General features: G+C 39.3%; 1 protein-coding gene across 6 annotated transcripts in view; it reads right to left on the reverse strand.

Moving 5' to 3' along the window:
- The window catches only part of plekhg4 (pleckstrin homology domain containing, family G (with RhoGef domain) member 4), a 106,369-nt gene that overhangs the window by 31,966 nt on the left and 55,306 nt on the right, over positions 1 to 19,097 (reverse strand). For all 6 annotated transcript variants that reach the window (XR_014029451.1, XM_081357111.1, XM_081357109.1 and 3 more), the window contains exons 14-22: positions 15,761 to 16,677; positions 13,129 to 13,378; positions 12,292 to 12,381; positions 11,938 to 12,162; positions 11,654 to 11,824; positions 10,868 to 11,048; positions 10,093 to 10,209; positions 9,708 to 9,956; positions 9,432 to 9,628 (exon numbers count right to left, since the gene is read on the reverse strand). Coding sequence is in view for 5 of the 6 variants with exons in the window: in XM_081357111.1 (XP_081213237.1) it covers positions 9,432 to 9,628; positions 9,708 to 9,956; positions 10,093 to 10,209; positions 10,868 to 11,048; positions 11,654 to 11,824; positions 11,938 to 12,162; positions 12,292 to 12,381; positions 13,129 to 13,378; positions 15,761 to 16,677 (2,397 nt within the window). In the remaining variant the exon portion in view is untranslated. The remainder of the gene's footprint in view (positions 1 to 9,431; positions 9,629 to 9,707; positions 9,957 to 10,092; positions 10,210 to 10,867; positions 11,049 to 11,653; positions 11,825 to 11,937; positions 12,163 to 12,291; positions 12,382 to 13,128; positions 13,379 to 15,760; positions 16,678 to 19,097) is intronic.

Consider the following 19,097-nt stretch of genomic DNA (forward strand, 5'->3'; position numbering starts at 1 on the left):
TGTGTTGTGGCTTTATTTCGTTGTGTTGTAGATTTTCCGTTGTTTTGTGGCTTATTTCCGTTGTGTTGTGGCTTTATTTCGTTGTTGTAGATTTTCCGTTGTGTTGTGTTGTGGCTTGTTTCCATTGTGTTGTGGCTTAATTTCGTTGTGTTGTGAGCTTATGTTTGCTTTTTTTTAAATGTCGTTGTGTTGTGCACTACTGGGCCACCGTACTTATGGGATGTTTTAAGGAGTTACTTTGGTGAACCATAAATATCCAATCAAATATTTTTAGAGAAAATCGAAAAATCTGGAAAATCTTAAGTCAGAAAAACATTTCTTACGCACAGAGAAGTCAACAACAATTGGAACCGTCAAAACAACAGTCAGCACGAAGTCTGTGTGCAAGTGAATGTGACAGTAGCGCCATCTGCTGGTCATACTTCATACATACACCACCAGCCAAACCTCAATGCATTTGTTTCGTTTTGTGGAAGACCTCAATTTTCCCTTATATAGCCATATCATTTGTTGACGCATTTGACTGATGGATTTAGACATTACTTTTTATTTGTATGTTTTTATTCATTCCTGCTCATTTTCTTCAGATGAGGAAGGACTTCCTGATCCAGGACCACTTCCGTGTCTATGTGTTATGGCAAAAACAGCTGGTTTGATCAACTTAATACAGGGACTGCAGGAGCTGACAGATTTGAGCCTAATAGTTTTATACAAATGATGAATCATTTATTATAAATTTTGTTACATTTTATATAAATATGTGAAAATGTTAACATCACACCTCACCATGATACAAATACATTATTTCTTATTAAAGCAATGCACAAGAGCTCTTGTACCTGGTATTGCATTCCACACTGCAGGTTTTCACCCAGTCAAGTACAGAAATCCAAATGCAAATTTAGATGGATACACCTGTACAGTGTCTGTATGTTATTGTGATCCTCCCTAAGCCAGCTGCACATCAACGTTTTATGATGACGTTGTTTGCCTGCTGGGTTTGACGCAACAATGCAGTAGCCTACTTTTATCTCGACTAAAGACAAGCATAAACAGAAATAATAAAAATGTAATATTCAGCAGGCTATTTGTGCCAGTTATCAAAATACTGCAATTACAATCACGTAAATAATTTAATGAGATTAATGGTCTTATTACATTTTGAATAGGCTATAGAAATGTTTGGGAAATTGCGATTATAGGTTATATATATATATATATAAAAAAAAAACGCCAGTGGGAGGAAAGTCGTAATAAGTGAATCATAGAATCAAGCAACTTTTCTGCTTTGTTTGGAACTATTTTCATTGTCAAAATAGAGCAAAGTCAAAAGTGACAATATGTCTAAAAAATTGTCAGTTCATATTGTGACGTCGTTCACTTTCCCAGAGAAACAGACAGGAGACGAGGATCCGGTTTACAAGCACCAAACGGCTGTGGTTTATTTCCTGAACGTGTACAACCTAAATACGGGTATCAGGAGGTGTCCCCCAAAAAAACAAAAACGCCCAAGAAGAGATGTAACGCTAGACTAACTTCCCGCTCACAGTCCCCACTTTCCGCCCTTCCGTCTTTAGCCCCTCCCTTAATTATTTTCCTCCCGGACACCTCCCCTCAACAGCAGATGGATCAAGCCTAAGCATATTTATAACAGAGAATAAACAGTGTCAGTGCCACAATATAATCAACTTATTGTTTATTTAACTGTTATACTAGGCTACAAGATCAATCACATTTGCAATCGTGCTGATATTAGAGAAAACAACACTCTTGCTCGTGTAATATTGCTTAACTATATTATGTTATAAACACAAAATACAAGAACACATACAAGGGCAATTCATATCTTGAATTTTGGGGGCATTTTTATGCAGTTTGGTGGCATTTCCGACCTTGCATGACGCTATTTTATGTCAACGCAAGACTAGCTTGCTTTGTTAAGCTTGAAGGTATAGTTCACCCAAAATACACACAAGCGAATATGGGTTGCCAAACATTTGATGGGCCCCATTGACTAAAAATAAATATCCTACTATTTAAGTCAATGGGGTTCATCTGCTGTTTAGTTAGGCTACTGACATTCATCAAAATATCTTCTTTTTGTGTTCAGCAGAAGAAAGTAACTCATACAGGTCTGAAACAACTTGAGGGTGAGTAAATTATGAGAGAATATACATTTTTTGGTGAACTATAGGACTACCTTTAAAGGGCACCTATTAGGCCTATGCAAAATTCACTTTTACATGGTGTTTGAACATAAATGTGTGTTGGCAGTGTGTGAGCAAAACCACCCTAGAATGATAAAAATCCACCCAGTGTTTTTTTTTACAATAGCAATAAATCATAAGCACTGTTTAAGAATGAGCTGTTCTCAGATTCGGTGCAATGTGACGTAGAATTGCACAAGCCCCGCCCACGACGGTTGATTGACACTTCAGTTTGAGCTCAGACCCGCCCTGAGTGAGCTGGACACAGAGTCCGCCATTGTTCGACGCTTGAGCAGCTGTAGACAAGAATGTCTCCTAAGCGATTGAGGTTTGTTGTTGATGGATGTAAGAATGAACATATCAGTCTTCATTTACTCCCGTTGTTACTCAAGGATGGATCTGTACTGTTTGTGATCAAGCTTACAGTCTCCGGAGCGACAGGACTAACGTGACTGGACACGGAAGAAATGAAAGTGAGAGCGCGCTGTTTATCACAGCTCATCGAGTCATTTTACGGATATAAGGTTTACCAGTTTATTTAGCACCCACTGAAAAGGTGTGTATATATTTGTTTACTGTTAGTTGTAACGAGTGTTTTGTGTAGCCTACTTCGCTGTGTATGTTGTTGATAATGAAAGGGAGAGAGAGAGAGTTTATGGATAAGACTTTAATGCGCACTTCTTATACTGTGTTTATTCAGCTCTTACTGTGATTCTCTGGAGTAAAACTAACGCTCATCTTTTGTGTGATGTAGCCTACAATAAACTTCACTGAACTCGTCAGTATATTTTGGTCATCATTCGGACGGGGTTTGCTATAGCAGACTTGTATTAATAGTGGATAAAAGCAGATGACAAATAAATTATAACCATAATTAAACTAAACTATACCCGTTCTATCTCTATACAGTATATATTCTCTGGCTCTGTGGGCATTATTGTCCGACTCCGAGTAGAAATGAACACCGCAACTGAGAGTTTGAGATTGTCCTTCTGGTTCTTCTGAGCGCGAGCTCGTGAGGCTCCGCCCCCTGGGCCGTGCAGCAGCAGTTAATTTGCATTTAAAGGGATACATACTAAAACAGCGCGTTTTTCTGAGCCCCAAAAAATGACAATTTAAACATGCTGTAAAAAATGATCTGTTGGGTATTTTGAGCTAAAACTTCACATACATACTCTGGGGACATCAGAGGCTTTTTTTACATCTTGTGAAAAGAGTCATAATAGGTGCCCTTTAATGGAGGGCTATTGGTGTTTTAATAGCGGTTAATTTCATAGATGAACTGTTAAGCAGTGATATAAAATAGCAATAATAATAATAGAAAATAGCAATAGTGTACCCCAAATTAACATTTAAACGTTTTGTTTAACTTGTTTATCATCACAAAATCATTATTTATTAATATAATTATGCATAATTCCTTATTTATGCTTACTTATATCAATAAGGGTATAGGCTACATCATTGTCAATAATTCGTTCTTTTTGACAAAAAAAAAATATATATATTTAAAACCATTTGATAATGCCTATTTTCATAATCCAGTGATTTAAATATGAAACCGCCTATACATTTAATCTAATTGGAAGTAAATGACCATGTCATTTTATAGTGAGTCCAGACAGTGCTCTCCTCTCCACTGAGACCTCTAACACACACTCAGAGCAACAGCATATTGGTTTTCCACGTTCTCTGTTTGATTTTTCTTACACATGCTATGAGTGTGAAAAGATGGTGGCACCTGACAGAGATTGAACAGATGAGGCGTCCAAAGCATCACCTGGGAACATGCACATATCCAACAGGCAACAGCCACTAATAACTTGTTGCTCTCTAGATTGGCCCAGCACTGTCCCTCAGCCACCTGCTCCAGATTTCTTTTTTGGAGAACCTGATATGCAACAGCAGTCTGTCACCTGTTACTCAGTGCATTAGAGAAATGCCCCCCATGATGAATATAATGTGGGAGATGAGCAGACATATGAGTCTGTTTTTCCCAGATGACTCCGTTGGACAGGATGGCTATATTTGAAGCCAGGGTGGGCGGCTTGAGGACAGGACTGTCAGATTGAGCAAAGGCTTCAGTGGTGATGAATGCCATCAACAGACAGATGATGAGTGGACACCTGCAGAACCCGGATGCAGGCAGAACTAATATAGCGCAACGACACAGACCATTTACAATGCAAAGAGATATACTATGGCTCCTGGAAAGTAATGCAGACGCCCAGAAATCCGGGACAATCACTCAGCACAGTGTCAGCATGACAGAAGCTCCTACATTCCAGCAGCACAGACCAGTGGAAACTTGGTTGAAATAAGGCAAACAGCATTCGGAGGTGCCATATGCCAAAGAAAGCATTGGTGTGGCACAATGGTAATGGTATCAAATGGTAAAACCATGGTATTTTAATATTTACTCTAATACTAGATGATTACCATATTCATATGCAATGGTACTTTTAAAGTCCTCAAAAATAATATAATGGAAATAACAGACGTGTGTGTGTGTGTGTGTGTGTGTGTAAGCTTACCCAGAGACATCAAATTGATGTCAAAACTTGACATCAATTTGACATCCACATACCGATGTCCTATTCTCGACCAAAATAAGGACACAAAAGTAATAAAATGCTGAAAAGTTTGAATCTTCTTGAGTCTGCCGCCTTTTAGCCTACCGCTCAGCGGTTCTCACATACACTAAAGGTGATGATGCACAGGGCAACTTTTTGGGCAATGTTGCTGGGCAATGTTGCCATCAACGGGCAACCAGATGAGACATAGGGCTCACGACCGATCTAAATTATCCAGATATAATTTATTTTCAATGGGATGGGAAAGTGCCCAAGCAACAACCGCTCGGCAAGATTGCCCAGCAGCATTGCTCAAAAAGTTGCTGTGTATCATCCCCTTAACACTCACATCACTTGCCAGAACCTGGTATCGAACTATGAACCTTTTGTTCATCAGGCTAATGCTCTCAACCATATGAGTATTTGATTCCAACGTTATATTGTAATTACATCAAATGTGTTGTAGTTATAATGGTATCACTATAAATAAAATATAAAAAAATGAATAATACACAATACTTTGTTAGGGTACAGCAAAAATGCTGTTTGTAATGAATTACAGTTCAATGTTGTTAATCAACAAATCAGTATCATTTTTAGTAAATGTAATAATCACTTCACTGCTTCCATTTCAGAGTAAATAAAATTAGAAACCAGTCCAAAATTGTCTTTTTTTTTTACTAAGTTAAAGTCCACCCACAGTAATTTTTCAGTTGGACACATGCACCACGGCTACACAGTTCAAAATGAGATGTGCAAATGGATGTTTCGATGCCTTAGTTAAGAAAAAAAAATGCTATTTAAAGTAACTAATCATACATTAAACCAATTTCAGTGTGGGTATTTACTTTCTCTTTTCACCTAATTACCACTTGAAGACATTGCCTTTCAAACTGACCGTAAAATGACATGCAGCATCTTGATCAAGTCTTAACTAACTTTTGATGTCAAACTGATATCAAGGTGCCCGCTGGGTGTGTAATTGTTTTTAAACACATTACATGTTTTTATTTTTTTTATTCCTCATACCATTTATTGGGAATATATGAACATCTCACAGTAAGAAAGTTCTCTGAGGAGCCACTGTACTCAGTCTCTCACCCTATAACGCTCTCTCTCCTTTCTCTCTTGATATGGTGTAAAATCTTCAAATTGTTAATATTTATTAAAACAATGTGAACCGCCAGATTAGGATATGTATAGAAGTTTTATGACTTATGTTGTTTCCAGTGTATCATAAAGGCTAATGTATAAAAAAACACAACAGATGAGGCAGAGATGGATGCCTGTGCGCCACCTGCTGGGGGATTTGTAGTACGGGTTGATCATCCTCCAGTGCTCTATAAAACTTGGAAACAGATTAGCAGATAAATGTCACAACATTCATTCTTGGCACAAGATCAAGGGAAAGAAAAGAGACTGCATCACAAATATAACAATATAAATAATATGACGCAGAGATAAACCTTTTATTCCACACCATGGTAACCTTAATTGTGACGTGTTAGGTTTAGGTTTTGAGTTAGGCTAGGTATAGGTTTAGGAATAGGATTCTGTTTTATTAATTATGAATATATATATATATATATATATATATATATATATATATATATATATATATATATATATATATGTCTGTGTGTGTGTGTGTGTGTGTCTGTACTGGACAGATATTGAGTAATTTCATGACAGCCTGGATATGTGTACTAAATTTGACATGAATCAGTAATGTTTCCATTGTTAATATCCAGCTTTTCCCACTTCTTCAAGTTTAGATTTGGCTGTAATATCATTAAAGGTTAATGGTGCAAAATATTCTAGGTGAGAGAGACAAATAAACCAACACATGCAGCCTCACTGGAGCACTCAAAGCTCATCATACTGACATGCACACGCTGTGAATGATTCAACCAATTATGCTTCATTGACTTTCACTCCACTATAGGGTTTGTGGTTTCCATCCGTGTGGACAAAAAACGCTGGAAAATTTCTGTGGCATTTCCTACATGCAAAACGACTTAACTTTGTATCTCCCTGCCCAGATGTGGCCTTTGCATACTTCAGTTTTTCTCACAAGGAGATGATGTTGGCCAGCGAATGCCATGCCTCCACCAGAGTGGACTTGAGGGTTTGTAGCAAATCTAGTCTATTTCCTCCAGCTGAGGTTTTAAAAGAATTTGAATGAAATATGTAATATCTGGAAGCCCATTCTGATCTGTTTTTAGATTAAGATTAAAATGATTAATGAAAGATCAATGTATTTCCTCCTTGTTACATTTTTGCAGAGAAATCAGAAAGACCACAAAAAAGTAAATTGTGGTTGAAGGTAACTATAATTCTGTCATGATAACTCTAGGGAGATTGGCATGGTAATGGATATGGCAGTGTTAATGTGTTTGGCCTAGGCGGAATAGATCTGTTACGCTGATGCTACTGCAGAGCAAGTACAAGAGACTCGCTACTGCCAATACATTCAGAGACATTACTGTGAGCATGCAAGACATACTGCTGCTGCTGCATCTATAACATACATGAAATACCCGCCGTAGCAGACCTATACCGGTGGAGCTGGGGAAGGTGGAGGGTTTCTGAAAGCGCGCTGCAGACTGCTAACAGCAACACTACTGGAATTTGTTTGAATGTTGAGCCGCAGCTCATTGGCCGCTGATGCAATAACAACCAATCAGCTGTGCTATGTAGATAATGATGTGATTGCTACCAAGTTAGACCTGTGAGCCTGCACCATCTAGAGTTTCAGTCATTTCAGAGCCACAGTAAACAGTTAGCACAGTATTTCCTGACACATTAGCCTGTTTAAGCACACTGCATGTCTGTTGCTCATCTCATAGGCCTATATGCAAATAAAAAAATGTATGGCCAACAGAGTACAGTTGCTCTCCACAAGTCATTCACAAAGAGTTACTGTGAAAAAGCTATTGGTGGCAATGTTCCTAAGGCTAAAACGGTACAGTAAACTTAATTGAGCATTATTTCTCACACTGCTTGAGTTCAGACGTATTTAAACCACATACTGCTCGGCCCCAAGGCAGAGTTTATCATTAGTAACAATGACTCTGTTTGTTAGCTCAGTCGGTGTGCAGAAATTGAATACCAGCCTTCAGGGTTTGTGAGATACGTCTCTCTACTTAATGCCAATCATGATTAAAGATTAAAGACAACAAATAAAACACACTTCCGTTATCGGTACAAAGCAATCCGTCTTTATTACTTCTGTGTGAACTTGTAAAGATTGAAAAATGAAACGCTTGAGTACATACTCAATGCTCCAGCTAGAAGTGGAACTTGCAATGCTCTTTTTTTAATTATCTTTTGTTTGTACACTTCCAAATTAAATTGGCAACAAAAAATGGCACTTAAGTGATTCCCATGTTGACTGGTTAATACATGTATAAAGATTACTTTCTAAATGCTATGTCCTTAAAGCACCACTGGCGCAACTATTTACAATTTACATGTTGTTTTTTTGTTATACTTATTAATGTAAATAAGAGAACTGAAATGAAAACTCTCCCATTTCCAAACAGGCAGCAGAAATACCCAGCAGCCAGGAGCAGCAGTGCTGGGCAGAGCTGAGCTGAGGTCAGTCGTACGATCTGAATTAATGCTCTCTTATTCTGGATCAAGCCAGCTATCAAAAACTGCTTCCACCGCACACTGACCACAGGCCCACAGACTATGGAAACACTAGAAAGAGCAGAAACTCTACAACAAATGCTTTAAACATTGCTTAACACCTTTAGTGTAACTGATGCTCAGAACATGCCTTTTAACATTCAGGCACTTTTCTAAATCAAACCAGCTTAAGTCTGCAGCAAAGTGGGCAACAACAACAACAACAAAAAAAAAGAGTGGGAACTGAATAACCGCAAGAGTTCAGAAGTGTTTTGTACACTACTACAGTATTTACAGTTAATAATACATCTGAGAACACTACTGTATCTTAACATTTGAAAAGAAGATAAATACAAGAATATTTATTCACTTTTATAGATCATTTTTAAATTTATATAAAAGCTATTGAAGCTAAAAGTGGCTTAAAAAAAGAAAAAGAGAAACAGTGCTATTTCGAGTGCTTTTTAAACTCTGTAAGAGATTTGCTTGCACTCAGTAGGAACAATAAATACTAGCTCTGTACTCCTCTTCGGTGTGGCAACGTTGTCTTCTCAATCTGAAGCAGACAGGTCTTAAACCTACAGGACAAAGCAGGACAGAATAACATGCATTACGTACAAGCATATGTGTAAAAGCTCCTAGTTAAAGCATGAATAGTATTTTCAATATGCTGAGATGAGTGTATTAATGCACATGCACATAGCTGTGGAAGTGTGATGTCATAGAGCGAAAGCCAAACTTACTGCAGCAGTGGTTACTGAGCTCACACTATAGTAGAGGGACCAATCACCTGAGATTCCCCCTGTGACGAGAAGGACATGGGCGCAGGGGTTATCACAGGTTAAAGGGGAGGCTCTCACTTGATCATCAGCTGATCAGTGTCTTCTGGAGCGTGTGCATTAGTGCTAGCATAAGCATGGGTGTTACGGCACGTTTCTGCATCAGTGACATTTGATGCGGACCTGAAGATGTGCGATCAAAGTATTGGCCATTTGAAATGGACACATGTAATACTAACCGCTGAGATGTACTGGCTGTTAAAGCAGGCTTTCTCTTGGGTGGGAGAGGTGATTGAGGAGTAACAGGAGGAGTCACATGGTGAGCTGGGCTCCTCGGACACAGCCTCGGGAAGGTGACTGGACGCACATCCGCTGTCTGACCCGCTCGAGCCACTACCTGACAGACAGTGAGACGACGAACCCGAACTCTCTGTAGCTGCAAACACAGACAAGTCGCACGTTATATGAGGCTCCTGAGAAGACGTTCACACTTTCAAACATGTTATAATACATACTCATAGACGGCTGACTGCTGGTCTCATGTTCCAGCTCGTCTTCCTCGATGCAGGGGCTGATGAGAGGTCTCTCCCCTGTTAACAGGCTTTGGCTGCTATACATATGCAGATTTAAGGGTCCCAGCAGTGTGGAAGAGGAGGGGCCACCAGCCACCGGGGGGCCGCTAACAGGAGCGTTTACTGCAGCTCGTTTAAACGGGTTTGAGTGGTCAAACAGCGAGACGGCAATGGATGCCCTCGTCCTGGCCCCTGTAACAGAAGAGAGAGCATGATGCTAGTGAAATCCACCAAGAGAATCATTTGCTGATAACTAAGTCATCAATAATAACTAAGAATTTAGTTATTAAGTTATAAGTTGTTCTGTAATAAGTTAAGTAAAAATCACCTCTGCCTTTCATAATGTAGTCTATGGCTCTGTCGTTGATAGCAGCATCGCTGGGTTTAATGTCCAGAAAGGGTTTATTGCCCACCCCCATAGAGACCATCTCCTGCATTCGAATTTCTGCATACACACATATAAACGTTTAAAAATGCTGCCATGACATGTATCAGAAAAGGAGTGTCGCAATATACTGGCACTGGCGATAATGTGATATTTAAAATGTGTATTTAATGTGGTATACTGAGTGTGATACATTTGCCAAAATACAAAAGAGAAAATACTAAATAAAGTTAAAGATGAATTTGACTGATAGCATTGTTTATTTATTTCAAAATGATTTTAGATATTGCAATACTATTGTTATTTTAGCACAATGATCATGTAGTAAAAATTGTATAATGTGACAGCCCTAAATTCAGAATAAACACAAACACGTTGACATCAAGATGAAGAAACGCATAGAAAGCGTAAAAAGTGTTTTTGAGTAAATATGTGCAAATACAGGTTACATGATGCCTCAGATCTGCATCGTTCTCTCAAACTCAAAATCAAACTGTAGAAATACAATACTGGTGTGACTCAAAAGTGTTTGAAATATCTGCCTGAGGCCTTCACAGATGAACTGCTGAAAAAATCTTTAAATATGCTAAGATGGTATGTGACAGGAGATATTATCTGCAATTATCCTATCATTCTCATTTGTTCTTTCCAGCTAGATGAACAAAACAAATTCAAAGAACTTGTTCAAGCTCAGCCACTTCAGTTCTTTCTTTCCTACCTTTATTCCGTGTGGCCTGCTGCCATAGTATCCGTGCGATGTCACAGGTCCAGGCGTGTTTGACGTCTGCATTGCTGGCCTGGAGAACGTAGGTCTGGTTCTTTGAAGTTCTCCTCCGGAACCAGACCTCAAACCTCAGAACGTTCTCCCCTGATGTCTCTGTCATACCCACATCAGCCGTCTGCATAGAGAATGATAGAGTAAAGAGGATATTCAACATTTAATCACAATCAATATTGAGGGCTAATGGCATTTTGTTGTTATCATGGCTTGCAGGAGACCAACCTGATCTCAGATCTTTAAACTAAAGCCTTCTGTTTATATTAACATTGGTCAGAGGAAATATAATAAAAGAATGTGAGTGTATTAGTAAAAGAAAGTAGTGTAAAGATCCTTTCACACCAAGGACAATAACTAGAACTATAATCGTTCTAGATTTAAAAGAATAGCAGAGTCCATACCACAACTATAACAATAACAGTGAAAGAGAAACAATATCATTGGAATCACTTTCAGAACGCTTTTTCTAGCTGATGAATGATAAAAACATTGCAAGCCAATCAGAATTGAGCATTTCAAGCAGCAGACAACACAACAACAGTGCCTGCTTATAATAAACAGATGGTGTGGACGCTAATATAGTTATCATCATAGTTATCTTATTAGTATCTTGGTGTGAACGGGCCTTAAGTCATAATGCATGCAGCAAAGTGTGTTACAGCTGTGTTTTCATTTCTGGAGATGTTTCTTGTTCCTCAGAACTTCTGAAGTCTTTTAGGTGCTTACCTTAAAAGAGTGCTTGTATATGTAAACATCTAGGCCACCCTCAATGCGTTTGGGTTTGCTGAATAGCACCAGATCCTCAAACAGGAACACATGTCTTTGGCACTTCTTCCTGCCATACAAAATCGTGAACTCATCTTGGCGAACTAATTGTCCCTGTTCCTTCAGATTCACCTGGAAGAGTGTGTGAAAAATGATGAAATGGCAGTTTAGAAGAGAAGATATATGCTTTCCTATGTTTCTCCACGTTAAGTGTAGCGCATATCTGCTGCGCCATACACACTTACATCACAGTCTCTGATGGCGTCCATGGCGAGCAGATCGTTGCCATGGCGAAGCTGGAATTTGACCATCTCTGTGGCGGCACGCAGGTACGTTAGCTCCTGCTCCTGGACCTCAGTCACTTCTTTGATCAGGTCTTTCAGCAGCAGGGCGTACTTACTCATGCGCTGGATGGGCTTCAGCAGGTACGACGCCAGGTCCATCTTATCCCCCAACTCCAGCTGCTTATGCTGGAATGAAAGAGACTCTGATTTTACAATCTCAGGCTGAGGTGAGATGAAATGAATGAGATTAAAAGATGCTGTACTAAAAGTTTATCATAGGTGGTCTTAGAATGTAGTATGGATCCAGTTGCTCACCCTGAAGAAGCTGTTTCCATGGCTGGCCAGGAGTGTGTCCGACTTTGGCTTGTTCTTGCTGTACAAAGCATACAGGCTAAACTGGTCTTGCTATATGTTCACATAGAAAAAAGCACAACAGAACAATATTTTAAGTGTTATCATCCAAATTTCCAGATCCACTTCTCTTGTTGAAAACTTCTCTCTTCCCTTTGTTTAATTTTTTCAAATTTATTTCCAGGTTGAGTTTTGTTTGGAAAGACTTTTTTGTGTTTGGGTAAATTAATATAAAACTTTCAGGTTCAAATGTAGTGTGCCGTAATTTCAGTGTGCTGTGCCAGAAACATGTTAAAAAAGATTTCGGCCTAGTTCATACACTGCTGTAGGCCAAGCATCCTGCCTCTGTGTCTTCTCTGTGAAAGTTTCATATAGTAAAGCTTTTAAGGGGAGCCAGCACTATGAGTTGACCACAACTACAAAGAATGTAGGCTGGTGGTCTTGCACTCATTTAAAGACCTCAGAATCATTACTTGCGGCTCAGTTTGATTCCCATATTCATGGAGGGTGAATGAAAGAGAGAGAAAATACATAGAAATTCTGGATGGTTTTAGACTTGTGCTTTGTCAAAAATGAGCCAGTCATGGACTGGGAACAGACAAAACACTGACAAATAAAGCCCCTTTGTTTCATCTCCAATGAAAACGTAATTCAGGATCCATGAATGATCACTATTAAAACTATTAGAAAAGTCCAGCAAACATCAGAACAATAAGAATTTATAGACTGCAGAATTGCAAAAAACAGACCATGCAGTTTGATGAAAGTTACTGTGAAAAGACTGAAAGGGACTTCTCTTACATGTCGTAGGAAGCAGTGGCTGACACGTAATGGATGGTTGCAGCAGCTTTCCAGCTCTTTGAGGAAATACTGGCTGTGGAAGTCCACTAGTTTCTCTAGGTTGCCGAAGATGACACTGCGTTTCCCCCGCAGATCCTGCGGCAGGTCAGCGCGCTCCATCTCAGGGAAATAGTTGTCAATGATGTACCGCAGAGAGCGTACATATTCCCGCTCGGTTGTGACCATCTCATCTACAATATGGCGTAGTTTACTGAATGACAGAGAGAGTGAACAGTTAACATACTTTCAAACATTTTAAGAGATGCTTACATTTTTAGACATGTTAAACTGATGACAGCAAGTCTGAATGCTCAACATGTCTGATAGGCTGCATAGGCATAGAGCACCTGACTTCTGATTGTCTTGCAGATCCTTTAAGACCCCAATATACTTTAAGCAAAATCAAAGAACGAACTGATGTGACGTTATTTCAAACAAAATCAGGCCGGAACGAAGTTTGTTTTGGGAGTTCGAAACAGCTTGCTAAAACAAACTTTCCGGAAAAGTTTGATACAGCTGGTAAACACCTTTGTACAACCATTGGTCCATGGCGATTACGTAATAGGTAGGTGTGCATTTTTCCTGTAGAGTCCGTCGAGGTCAGACGTCCGCGAGTGAAAACATGAACACACTGGAGATCTGCTTTATAGTAGAAAATGAAGTTGGACTTCTGATGAAATGGACAATGATACTGTTTTTCATGTTTAATAAGGTAAAGCTGCTTGAATTTAAGCAATCTATTGTATAAAGTGCTATAAATAAACATGACGTGACTTTCCTGGCTATGATCAGATGCTTTTCTTAATTTTGTTTCCTCAATTTTGTTGTGTGTTGTGTTTATTTTGTTATTGAGAGGAAAGCGTGCAGGACATATTTACATACTCATCTATACTATCCTTCTCACCACACAGCTACACATGGTGTCTGTGTCCAGTACTGAGAAAAATTAGATGATGTTTTAGTATTCACATTAATCTCAAATTGGGTTCTTATCAGAATGTTTTCATCTGCCTTAAATATTTGCAATAACTAGACCACACAGAGCCAAATGCCTTGCTTTGAGTTATTTCTGTCTGAAAATATTGTCAACATCACATCTGCACTGCAATCTTGGAGAGCAAAGCTAAATAATGTGTTTTGAAAGGAAGACGCACAGATGTAAAGACCTCCTTAAGATGTCTATATAATCAGATAACTATCCATCTCTTCTGTGTGGAAAAGCAGAACACAAACATGTCCCCCACTACTTCAAAGCCCAGAGGACCAGCAGCCACCTGGGAAAGTGATCTGCATCACAGGCCCTTTCCCAAGGGGGTTAAGGGGTGACCAGTATGACCACAGCTGGAAAAGACATCCATGGAGATTCAGAGGATTAAAGTGCTGTGACCGTCTAATAGGAGACATATTGAGTTCCTTCATGTAGAGATTGAGGCAAGACTAAAGAGATTCAGTCCATATGTGTTTCAGCTGGAAAAAAGTTTTTTTCCTGGAGTTTTCAAACATTTTGATGCCATCAATGGCCAGATATGCAAAATACCCCCCTTTCCTAAGATATTAAAGAAGTTATTTTGTAGAATGTTGGTAACCAAACAGTTTTGACTTCACTGACTTCAACTGTATGTAAAAAAATTCAAATGGAATTTAATGGGAACTAAAACTCTTTAGTTACCAACATTCTTCAGAATTTCTTTCGTGGAATGAAATGAGGTTGAGAAAATGATGACAGAATTTGACATTTTTGGGCGGACTATCCCTTTAAAGACAGCTACATTGTATATTTTTATGTATGAAGACCCATTTAAAATAGCAAGTATGATTGTATATATAAAATCAAAGACATGTTGTTTGAAAAATAAATTAGCTTTTAGATTGTTCATGAATTAAATTGAAAAAAAAAAAAATATCAGAAAAACTATATTTGTACTGTTAAATTTATAACCCTGAAGAGAATTATTTCCAATCCAATTCAAAATTATTGGTCCCTATTTATATTAAGTGGCTTTAAGTACTATGTACTTACATTGAAAAAGAAGTACAAAATACTTATTGTGTTTATGTTGTATTGTAAAACACATTTGCTGCTATTGAGGTGTGATACGGGTAAGGTTAGGGACAGGTGTGGTGGTATGGGTAGGTTTAAGGGTGGGTTAAAGTGTAAGGGAAGGGTCAACAGTGTAAACACATGCAGGTATTTTTAAAATATTTATGTAAAAAAATGTATGTACACAATAAGTCCAATGTATCAAATCATTCATTTCAATGTAAGTACATAGTACTTAAAGCCACTTAATATAAAGTGGGACCCAATTATTAATACAGTATAAATTCATAATTGATATATATATTTATTTATTATAAATTATATAATTATTTACATAGTATATTTACATAATTATTTTATCTATTTATATATCATTATTTAAATAACAATAAATTACAAGTAGCTTAGCAGATAATATTGTCTTGTTGCCTGAAAGTTTTTTTAAAACCTTTTTTGTTGAGTCGATGAACTGCGGACCTCCCTGGTTGATTGTTTTTGTTATAGCAAGTGATTGTGGGTTAGCACTTGCAAGGCTGCGCTGAGTGTACCCACCTGCCCTTGCTGCGTGTTTCGGGAACAGGACTCCCACTGCAGTGAGTGTCTAGAGAAGACCATCCATGCATGGGTGGCAGTCGCGGGCTGTATGGCCGATCGATCACTTCAGTGCTGCTCACCTCCAGACCTTTAATGAACACCCCTGTGTTTCCTCTCCGTGCAGGCTCACTCAAAGTTCTCTGGCAGGTCCCATACCGTGTCACAGAACCGCTACCGGCAGTATCGAAGCTCTGGGTCTTTCGCAAAACCCTGCGGTTGGGTTCAATAGAGGTGAGGCTCGGGCTCGTAGCACATGTCAGCCCCTCCAGATGCGGCTGCTGAGGAGACTCGTCTGTGGAGATGCTACGTGTTAGCCTGTGGGATCTGACAGGGGTGTTGTGAGGAATTCTGTGCTCAATGCTATATAGACTCCCTGTCGGGGTACGGACAGAGTCACGAGCGTCCAGGCGTATACCTAAAGGGCTGCTGGGAGTTGAAGACGTGCTGGACTGTGAGGAAAGTCTATCCCGGCCCCAGCCACCACCGAACGCTTTCCGACATGAGAAGGAGATGCTACTGCTACGCTCCTGAGGTTTAGCGCTACTGTCCGAGTTCCGCCGAGAAGAGTCACCCCTTGCTGATTTGGAGTCGCTCTCGCGGCGGGAGCGCAGGGCCATCTCCAGCTTCTTCTCAAACATCTGCTTTGTCTCCTGACACTTGGACCAGGCAAACTTCCACTGCTTGAGTCCCTGCTCACTCTTCAGCTCCCCAGCGAGGTCCTTCATCTCCTGGAAGTGTGCGTCCTGGATCGGTGGGTGCTGTGTGCGATAGGTCTCCAAACATGTGATCACGCCCTGGCATTTCTCAGACATGCCACACTCCTCCATACTAACACACGCCAAATGACGCATGCCCTCTAGCGCCCATTCATACGCCTGAAAAAGAGGGGAAAAAAGTCAGCCGATGTGACAACCACTGAAAACCAATGTTAAAACCAAATATTTAATAGTCATTTTAATAGTTTATTTTTAGTTAACAATAACAACAATGGATAGAAAGGCAGCTTTTGACAAAAAAAGAGTGGGATATGGAGAACGAAGGCAATATGTCACAATAAGATGTTTTTATGCATATTTGAGAAGAGACAAGAGTATAAAGGAGACTTTTTATGGAAAACAACTACAAATAATCTGTGAATGGGAATGAGGCTAGGATAGAGTGAGTGAGAAACCTCCAAGCACTTCTTTCATGTGAAATAAAGAGGTTTTTAGCCAGGAACTGGGAGGTCTGGGTAAGAAGGCTTTAACATGCAGCTCAGCAGCAGGAGGGCCTATAGTTTCAACTATGTGTGACAGCACCCTATCACAAAGACACATGCCAACCGCTTTACTAGCTGTCTCTCCATTTAAGAGAAAACCTGATGGCCCCTTCTCACACTCCAAGATGCTGTTACATCAACTGGGAGGCACTCTTGTTTTTAGACCTTTTTTCATTAACATCCTGGCAGGAAGGTTTCTATAGTGACTGCTCCTGAGGATACGAGTGCTCTCCATGCTGGAAAATGAGTGGTTAAACTTCAGAGGGGATTAACACAGATCAAACACAACCACCTTCCACCCCACACACACACACACTTCAGTGCTGGCTGCAAACACAGGCTTGTATTTAGACATTCCTGAGAAAGGAGCAAAACTCCCCCTCTTCTCTCTCATTCTGTGCATACACAAAACCTCCACACTCTACTTTAGCTGCTATGTGACATGGTGACATTGCTTTGCTCCCCAAGCCCCTAGGCTCTGTCTCTCTCTCAGGTTAGGGTGACACAAAGGCCACATGCCAGCGTATGGGCCTTCGGCACCCAGATACTAAAGTCTCTCACAAAAGCAGGGGTCAGAGGTCAGTTGCCCACACTAACAATACACACGGCTAAGAAGTGACAGAACAGATAGAGGAGAGAGACACACACACAGAAGAAACAAAAAGATGCAAATGGTACATAATTGATGAGTAAGAACCAAACGGTGACACTGAATTTTAAGGCCCTTGCAAATAGAGATGCAAAAATGTGTACACATTTTTTTGTGGTTTAATTTCTTTAAAGCAATATTTAGGGTTAAATACAACTTAAGCTCTTCGAAAACAGAAAACCATTTTAAAAATAAAATAAAAAATTAACATAAATCGGTGATTGCCGATTTGGTGGCCGATATATTGTTCATCCCCAACTTAATATTTGAGATGGAAAGTCTTAATTGAAAGTGTTAATTTTTAATGTTATCATTATCGGCCCAATAAGAAAAATTTGCCGATATATTAAAGGAGAACTCCGGTCAATTTTAACATTGAGCTCATTTTTTGTACATTTGGAGTGCTGTCAATACAGAGAACAACGACAAAAATCGGTGTTGCCTACACCGAGTTATTCTATTTTTAAAATTTGCACCCTGTTGACTTCAATGGGGCAAGTACTAAACCTGCTTTTAGCCTCTTAACATCCTTGATGTGTCATTACAAGTGCACAGAAAATGTGAGTGATTCCTTCTGAGTGAACACGAGTGAATCTGACTGCAGTAGATGTGAAAGATATGTATAAAAATGATGTTATTTAAGCCAGCGCAAATACCTGCGTTTACATCCTGTTTTTCGGTTTAAGTCCAAAGTAATCGATTGCCGAGTTCACGCGCGTGATCATAGGTAACTAAACCTATGCACGTGAACTCGGCAATCGACTACTTTGGACTTCAACCGAAAAACAGGATGTAAACACAGGTATTTGCGCTGGCTTAACATCATTTTTATACATATCTTTCACATCTACTGCAGTCAGATTCACTCGTGTTCACTCAGAAGGAATCACTCACATTTTCTGTGCACTTGTAATGACACATCAAGGATGTTAAGAGGCTAAAAGCAGGTTTAGTACTTGCCCCATTGAAGTCAACAGGGTGCAAATTTTAAAAATAGAATAACTCGGTGTAGGCAACACCGATTTTTGCCGTTGTTCCCTGTATTGACAGCACTCCAAATGTACAAAAAAAATGAGCTCAATGTTAAAATTGACCGGAGTTCTCCTTTAAAGCCGATAACTAATGGATTATTTCCTTCAGCTGAGACACTTCAGATGAGCACTGTTCGCCATGATGGTTTTGAATTGCTTGAAATATGATTGGAATCACTTAGAAAAGGAAAATATGGTTAAGTGCAACATATGCAGCACAAGTCTGTCATATAGGCTACATAAAATTATAATGAGAACATTACTGTAAAAGAATGTTGTGAATTATTTTTGTTTAAGTGCATTATTACAGGATAACTGCATCCACAAAGGATATACACCTTCATGACTAGCACAGTC

This window comes from Scardinius erythrophthalmus (assembly GCF_964197995.2).
Source record: "Scardinius erythrophthalmus genome assembly, chromosome: 2".
Lineage (NCBI taxonomy): Eukaryota > Metazoa > Chordata > Actinopteri > Cypriniformes > Leuciscidae > Scardinius > Scardinius erythrophthalmus.